The sequence below is a fragment of the Clytia hemisphaerica genome, unplaced genomic scaffold (genome assembly GCF_902728285.1).
Source record: "Clytia hemisphaerica strain Z4C2 unplaced genomic scaffold, Clytia hemisphaerica genome assembly, whole genome shotgun sequence".
NCBI classification, from domain to species: domain Eukaryota; kingdom Metazoa; phylum Cnidaria; class Hydrozoa; order Leptothecata; family Clytiidae; genus Clytia; species Clytia hemisphaerica.
In genome coordinates, this window is record NW_027104443.1 from 86891 (window position 1) to 95640 (window position 8750).

The 8750-nt window shown below is 35.7% G+C and overlaps 1 protein-coding gene across 1 annotated transcript in view; it reads right to left on the reverse strand.

Annotated features, from left to right (window-relative positions):
• LOC136820998 (nck-associated protein 1 homolog) overlaps window positions 1-8474 on the reverse strand; it is a 33960-nt gene extending 25486 nt beyond the window's left edge. The window contains exons 1-8 of the mRNA XM_067077232.1: window positions 8294-8474; window positions 6338-6442; window positions 5769-5864; window positions 5425-5481; window positions 4432-4574; window positions 3274-3430; window positions 1656-1727; window positions 1245-1293 (exon numbers count right to left, since the gene is read on the reverse strand). Coding sequence (XP_066933333.1) covers window positions 1245-1293; window positions 1656-1727; window positions 3274-3430; window positions 4432-4574; window positions 5425-5481; window positions 5769-5864; window positions 6338-6442; window positions 8294-8398 — 784 coding nt within the window. The 5' untranslated portion in view covers window positions 8399-8474. The remainder of the gene's footprint in view (window positions 1-1244; window positions 1294-1655; window positions 1728-3273; window positions 3431-4431; window positions 4575-5424; window positions 5482-5768; window positions 5865-6337; window positions 6443-8293) is intronic.
• Window positions 8475-8750: the final 276 nt, after the last annotated feature.

The following is an 8750-nucleotide window of genomic DNA, read 5'->3' on the forward strand; positions in this document are numbered from 1 at the left end:
AAGTATTTTTATTCTTAGAAGCATTTTGCTGTCGAACTTTTCAAGGGTAGGTATAGGTAGAACTTGTCTTTGCAAACCAAAATTGTTAGAATGAGAAACATTTTCAGAACGAAATGGGCTTTTCCAGAAATAGTCCGTGCCCCCCTGTAAAGGATATCGGATATCCAGGGGGTTAACGATTTCTGTTCAAAAGTGGATATCCAGGGGGTTAAATATCTCCCTTGGAGCGGACATCCAGGGGTAAAGTGTCTTTTCAAGTAAAAAAGATTCACGGGGTAAGCATCTTTATAAAAGAGGATATCTAGGGGGTTGAGCATATTTCTAAGAGTGGATATCCAGGGGATCTTTACTAATAAAGTAGGATATCCAGGAGGTTCGATATTTCGAAAAATCAATATCCTCAACAGTGGGGGTAAAAATCTTTTCTGGGAAATCTCAATGTCAAAGTTTTTTTATTCTTAGTAGAAGCATTTTTACCCTTTCAAGGGTAGAAGTAAGTAAGTATATTCATCTGGTGGCTGTCGGCGGAGCTGGGAGTGAGGGAGTCTTTCCCCTTTTCTATTTACGCTAGACCTGAGAAATCGAATGCTGAGGTGGAGCGCCGAATCTACTCTCAGCAACTTACCACCTAGATCAGATTACCCAATCTAAGCTACTCATTCACTGAGTTGGCGGTGACCGGGAATCGAACCCACAACCCTTAGATTGTAAGGCGAATACTCTACCGACTATTCATAATATAAAAGTATAATTACTATGTTATAAAAATCTGCTCTCCGATAAAAATTTTGCACCCCTATTTTCTACGCTACCGTTAGAAGACATGTACATCCGTAATGACAATGAATTTAACAGAACGTGTCAAGTTTGTTAGAATGAAACATTTTCAGAAATAAATAATGTATACCGGCCAAAACTTAGTCAGCCCTAAGTGACTAAATTTTGGCTTAGACAGGTGACTAAATTAGGGCCGACTAAAAATTAGGGCCGACTAAAATTTGGGCCGACTAAAATTTGGGCCGACTAAAAATTTGGGCCAAATTAAAACTTTATAATTTAAGGTTTCTTTAATCCACTTTTCATATCGGTATTACCTTATACCAAATTTAGAAATGGCTCAAATTTTTAGTCGGCTCTAGTGACGAAATTTTGACGAGGTGACTAAAATTAGGGCCGACTAATAATTAAGGCCGACTAAAATTAAGGCCGACTCAGTTTTGGCCGATAAGGTAAACGATACTAACATAAGATCCACTTGGTCATGGTTTCCATTGATAAATATTCGCAAGGCACCTGAAAGTATAAAAAAAAGTCGCCGGTTACAAAATTTGATAGAACTAAAAAAAAGATAATGGATAGGTCCGGATCAACACAAGCAAGGTGCAAAGGAGCTTAAAGCCAATTAGGATTTTTGACTGAGTAACTGGATGGCCCGATTAAATAGCCTTGTGGTGTATAATAGTGCTCAATCGTTGTTTGCAATTTTGATGTTTTTCATTCAAAAATGGTGACCTTGTCAAGTGCTCCTAGTCTACTTCAATGGACTCAGCATCATCAAAAAACCACCGAAAGCCAAGCCAAAGGTAGTAGGTGCAATAATAGCAAGAGGCCTTAATCAATCAAATAATTGTTCAGAATACATATTATTTTCTTACAGTTTCGCTGAGAGCTGGACTCAACATCTGTTGTGGCATACTGGTTAAACTAAGAATCTGTGCTTGTCGCATCTAGAGACAAAAAATAATAACGGTCATAAAGGAAGCAAAATACCTTCAAACCAAGCCAAGACTAAGCCTATCCAAAACGTCACAACTTATTCTACGCAGTGAAAGTCTCTTCCGCTTTGCGAATTTTTCTGATGTCTGGAGCCAAAGTTTTCGGGCTCCGAACAATCGATTTTCTATGTCACTTTAAACTTTCGAAATTCTTGCAGTAGGGGGGAAATTGAATTTGCTTCAGAATACTTGAAAGGTTTCTTTTTTTAAGAGTCAAGTGGAACTTATTAAAAACAAAATGAAAATTCTCGGTTTTTGGTGAGGTGCTCGCTAGCCAAGATTTATAGTCGCGCGGCTGAGGTCGAAAAACGTTTCATTTCGTGATACATCTTTTAGATTCCAAATAAAAACAACGGAAACTCGCAAATTAGTATGTGTAGATTACAAAATCAAAAAGTTTCCACGATATTATCGTGCAAGTAACGAGTAATTGGCGATTTTTTGCGTTTCCAGGCAAAATTGCAAGGCCTGGAAATTCATGATTTTTGGGGGGTCTTCAAATTAAAAAAAGACCTACTGTATATCACATGATAAAACTCTTCAAACTGAGCAAGAAAGTGTATTACACCAAAGGCCCAACTTCTCTAGATCAAAATTTATTGGCCTATTTGTGGTAAAAAACTGATGGAAAACAGGGAATTTCCCCACAATCTGCATTAATTTATGCAAAATTAAACACCTTTTTGACCACAAATAGGCCCATAACTTTTGATCTAGAGAAGTTGGGACTTTGGTTATATACACTTTTTTGCTCAGTTTGAAGAGCTCTATCACGTGATATAGGTTTTTTTTTAATTTGAAGACCCTCCAAAAATCATGAATTTCCAGGCCTTGCAATTTTGCCTGGGAACGCAAAAAATCGCCATTTACTCGTTACTTGCACGACAATATCGTGGAAACTTTTTGATTTTGGAATCTACATATATACTAATTCGAGAGTTTCCATCGAAAAAAGTGGAATCTAAGAGGTGTATCACGAAAATCATTTTCTAGCCACTTTTTTCGACCTCAGCCGCGCGACTATTACACAATACTGTACTTAGCACATATTCTTAAAGTTTTGGTCAAATTATGCAAAATTTTGAGACGGAAAAGTCTCTTTATTTATGCTTCATTTAAACGAGAATCTGTCTGAAACGAAAGGATTGTTAAGTGTTTAGTTTACAGTGGTCAAAGCAAGGTCTTCCGTTTAAGACGAAAAATATTTTTATACAGCAAGTTTTTAAAACTTTGGTGAATAATGTAGAAGTTTGAGATGGAAAAGTCTCTTTATTTATACTTCACTGAGACGAAAGAACTTTTAACAGTGAGTTTATTAAAGGAGCTAACAGGCCATATTTTAGAAAGACAAGGCAGCGTCCGTTGATGGCCGTTGGTGGCACTTTTTCCAGTGTTTTTCCAAAAAAAAGGCTTTTTTACCAATATTTAAGTAATTTCAAGAGGGGCAGCGTCCGATAAACGGCCGCTTTTAAAGGGCATGAAAAATGGTCTGTCTAACCTGTTCACCACCTAAGTGACGTCTTTTGTAAAGCAAATTCAAGGAGCTTAGCGCAATTCCAACCCGTTGTGCATGCGGCGTGAATTCCTCTGATAGTTTCTTGAAAGGTACTTCATAATCTATGATCAATTGACCAAGTCGAGGGAAGTTCGATTCTCTGTGAAAAGAAATTACAACAATATTTGATGACATACAGGCAGGCTTGCAACTTCTTTTTTAATTTATGAATTAGTTTCTGGAGGATTGTTTAGAAACAATGTATTTTAACAAGCAAATGGTAGAAGATACATTCAAAATGATGTTTTTGAACCAAAACCGTTGAAGTAGTATACAAAATAACTTCTCTGACAACCTTCTTTACAAATTAATAACCTTCTGAAGTGGATTTCTCACATTTGTGACTCTTTTTTTAAGGTCGGAGGGAATGTCTAAAACCTAATGGTAGATTGAGTCGATATTTTACATAGATGACTCAGTAATCTAGGACTAGTAGACAGTCTATCGTTTTCACAATGCACTGGATGGAATATTGGAAGGAGTGGAGATTCGAAACTGCGAACCTTTGGTTTAAGGCACTGACACCTTGGCCCATCGCTCCTTATTGTGCATGTACTATCTAGCTCGTAAAGCCAAAATATTGATAAAAAAAGGAGCAGATGGAAACCGTTTCTTCAATATTAATTAGGCCACCATGCCACCAATTTATTGAATTTAAAACAAAAAATTTTAAATTGTTTTCTCTTACTATGCCTGCAATTTATACATTAGACTTTATTGGTGATATAAACAGAGGTCAAAGAACTGTTTTTAGACAGAACTTGAAATATACACAGCAAATTTAGCCCTGTTCTTCCAAATTTTGCAGAATTTTACTGAGCTTCGAGACGGAAGAGGCTGTTTACGTACTTTAATGGGATGAATTTTTGCGGGGATTAAATTTTGTAGTTGACTTCACTATTAAAGCAATTTACTGAGATGGAAATCCATTAAAAAAACTTTTAACATTGGACAAAATAAAAAATTCAAATGTTTTCTTCTTACCCGTTTTCTCGACTTAGTATTAACAACAAATTTTGAGATTGGAATAGTATGTTTTTTATACTTTGCCGAAACGGAAATTAATCTGACACTCTAGAACTTTCAAAAACATTTTCTTACCCGTGACCTTTTTGCATTTCGTGAGCATGATTGAAAAGACTGAGTACGGCTTTCCGGTCATCAACTTTCGATATCAACACAAACAAGCAGGCATATGTTGTGATCAAGTCAAAATACGCTTTCGTCAATTCGAAGTTTAAACTCTGAAATATGAAAATCAAAAAAACGTGTTCATAAAAAATGTTTAATAAGATAGCTCTTACATAATTTATATTTTTATTTCAGTGATCAAAACAAGGTTTTCATGGGATCACCCCCCCCCCCAGATGTCTGAAGTCATTGTATTACTCATGGACCCAGAATATTCAATCTTTCTTTCTTAAGCAGCTCGCAAACCCACTCTACTCATGCTTTAATGGTCAACAAATGCAAAAAAAACCTGTTTAATTTAATCCTACACGTTTCCTAGGTAGAAGAAATTTCATTGGACGAATGGCTATCTCAAATTTTCATCAGATTTTAGTGCCAGGGGGGAAGTGAAATTTTCAGGCTTGATGGGGGGAGAAAGGCGAATAGGGGGTATATTCACTCCTCTACCTAGTGGGGAGAGTAATAGGATAAATACAGACCTTCCTGGTGTGTTTGGGCATTCAGGCTTATGAGCCTGTCTTTCTAGGGATTTTGAGAGTCTTTTCTTTTGCTATAGAAGCTTGCGAATTGAGGCGAGTCTGGATCATCACTTCGCAACCCTTATACAATACGGCTAGGGGGATTTCCCAATTGGGGGGGAGCACGAATCCGTCTGAGATGAAAAAGCTTTAAAGACTGATTTATTTAACTTAATTTGAAACACATAATGAAAGCATTATATCCCAACTACACTTCCAGCCTTGTCTACTTCTTGGGGGAAATGAAGGGGTAAAACAAAGACCAATTTTCCGGGTTAAAAGAGCACTTAAAAGCTGTCTTTCGAGTTGGATGTACTGTTAAGGCGAAAATGAAAATCAAAGATTTAACAGGTAAAATAGAATCTCCCTTAAAGGTTAGACTTACAATATCAAAGTGTACAAAACTTGCATCTATCGACGTTAATAATTCACTTGCATGATCCTACAGGAAAAAGAAGAATATTTTAATTTCATATACATAACAAAAAAAAATTTATCACAAGAACAGCTAAAAAAAAATTTTAGGAGGGGTCAAAACCTTCTTTTAATATTTTGAAACCTATCAGCTATGCCCCCAGTTCTATGACTCAACACTCAACCACCCCTAGCAATAAGCAAGCCTCGAGTATATTTAAAAAAATACAGCCCCCAATCAAGCAAAAATGTTTAACCCACGCTAAGCTCAGGGGGGATGCATTCTATGATAATAATAAGTTTAGAGTGGTCTACCTTGAAGATCATGACATCAACAAAAGTGAAATAATAATTTGAGAGTCCTTTCACTACATCCATGTGCATCTGCATAACGGGTTGCATATGTGAAGCCTATGAAGGAAAAACAGACAAGAATTAGCTGGAAGTAGTAGTTAGTATATTCATCTGGTGGCTGTTGGCAGGGTCTGAGGAGTGAGAAAGTCTATCCCCTTTTCTATTTGCTCTAGACTTGGAAGGTTGAATGCTGAGGTTGCCCCTAAACTTACTCTCAGCTCCGAGTATCTTACCGCTTGGATCTAATTACCGAACCCAAATTACTCATTTGCTGAATTAGCGGTGACCGGGGATCGATCATCCACAACCCTTGGATTAAAATTGCTGAGTGCTCAGGAGTGCTGGCAATATATTGAAAAGATGACAATCAATATATTGTTAGTTCCCTTGCTCCATTTGCAATATTCCTACAATATAGGGGGATGTTTGCAGAAAGAAAATTTATTTTAATAATATAATATTGTTTGTCAATATACGGTGTAGTCTAACCTTAATAGTAGCCCTTTAGACTATTTTTTCAAATCCTTTACCTTTGAGTTTTCCATTACAGGGAATTTCCTGACGATAATCTTGAGTGCTTGTTCCAGAGATTTGTCATTCAAAAAAGATGGTCTTGACTTTGGATCTTGACATGCCTAAAATGTGAGAATGATAATCATGATGATGAATTTTTTTTTATCTTAATTTAATACTATATTTTAACATGATCATGGTTGATTTGTTAGTTGTAAGTAATAAATATACGATTAGTTTTGTCTCAACAGATAAAAAAATAGCAAAATTTGATTATTATTCCTATCATTATTAGATGAGATTGCTCTCTCTCAATACAGATTGTCAGGCACTTAAATTGCAGCAGGGACGGGATGCTGGAGATGTAAATGCCTGGTAAATTTAGGACCCTGTAAGAAAGAGAAATCGAAATCCTATTTTCATCCTGTAAATTGGAAAAATAATGACTAAAAAAGTAGATAAAAATTTTCAAAAAATTCTGATCTCCACCTAGCCTAGAAATCTAAGCTAGTTTGATTCAGTCACTTGGATAAATCTGATGGTTAAGTTGTGACTGAATAACTAGCTTAGGGACAGTAAACTCGGTATCTTATCAACTGACAACAACGACAATTCAAATTTCGCGACGAGGGATAACGTAAACTCACATAATTTGCATAATTATTCGTCGTTGACTTAATTCCGTTTCATATCAAAAATACACACAGAACATAATATCAAAACATTATTTAGAATTTTTTTATTTTGTCTTTTTTCTATCTTCTGATTGGCTCTTATTGTAAGATTAGATAAACAAACTCTCCGTCTTACAGTTTATGCGCTCCTTTTGTAAAATATAAAATGAAATTCTATTGTAAAGTGTGCCGATGGAGAGTGAAGGAAAAATTTCGAAAACGAAAGATGTCATTGTCTGTAAAATCGAGCATAAAGTCTCAAATTCATAAAACAACAAGAAGCCACAACCAGTCAAAAACCAAGAACTGTCTATCATATATCCATTACAATATAATACAATATCATGTCATGCAATCCAATCAGAATACAGAACTACAGCCAACAGCATAGGATCTGTACAAGTACTCTCTCTTATATATTGCCACATACGATAGTCAATGTTCAATCACAAATCTTTACTTTATTATTTGCCATTCTGGAAACAAGCAACTTTTGCTGTCTTTACGACGAATAGCATTCTTTTTTCTTCATCAGTTCGATTCTTCCCAAAAACAAGAGAAGCACTATCAGGTCGGGATCAGGCATCAGGTCTTGAAAACTGATACAGTATTCCAAATATATCTCTCGGCTCTCTCGTGGTAATAGTCTCACATCATAATATAATCGAAGAAAGATCTTGCATTCAATGAGTCCCACCTCTTCTACTCGTTTTCTGATAAAATAATTATAAACTTCTATCGCTCACGAAAACTCCCGATTTTTTACCACGTGACCCACTCTGACCAATCAGAAGCTCACCGAATCCTGCGTTCATATTATGAACGCGCCCTTTCCCTAAGCCAGTATTCCAAGGCAAACTTAAAATCCGTAAATATAAAAAATGTAATAAATATAATAAAAACGCTATATTGCCATAAGCCGTGTGTCCTAGCCTTGTGAATACGGGCTTAGTTAACTAGGCTAATCTCCACCCTGAAAGTTGTCTAAAATAACCAAAAGTCGGCCCTATCAGATAAAGATTTTGTCAGATTGTCAAACTGTCAGATATCTTCAAAGCCTAGAAAGGAAACCATGATCAGTTTTAGCAGCACGTTCCCATACCCAATTTTGCTTAAAAGTCTCCCAGGAACTTTCCCAACTTAATTATCATTCATAGTAGAATCCATTCATTTATTAAAAAAACAGCAATGTTATGAGTCAAGAGTCATTGTGAAAAATTTTAAAATCAGAAACTTCAAGTGAATGAAATGTATGAAATATTAAGGTATATACACTGAATGCTAAGAGTTTTGCCTTACTTTTTTGATGTTATAAATTCTTGTAAGCATTCCCAAACCTCTGTTGTTGAGAATGACAAGTTTCTCAGCCAGTTTCTGTTCTGCAGCACTTCCTCCTCGATCCATCCTGTTAGCCAATTTTGATGATGTAACTCTATGTATTTCAGATTTATTATTTTTAGCTACATAATTTCTTTTTGGTCTGAAAAACATGACACAAGCACAAGGTTTAAAATATTAATACTAATGATGGAGTATCATACAATTTTTTAACAAAAATATATATCATTGTTTCATAATACAAATAGTTGAGTTTGTTAGCACAAGGAAACCTCAGAATAGCAATTTGTATTTCATCTTCTTCTTCGTTCCAAACCACAAAGTATACTATGACCTCTTATTATACTAAGATATTCAACTGATATTAGATTGTAGTATGCTGAGTAATTGGTGTCAAAGTACGGTAAGAGCGTGACGA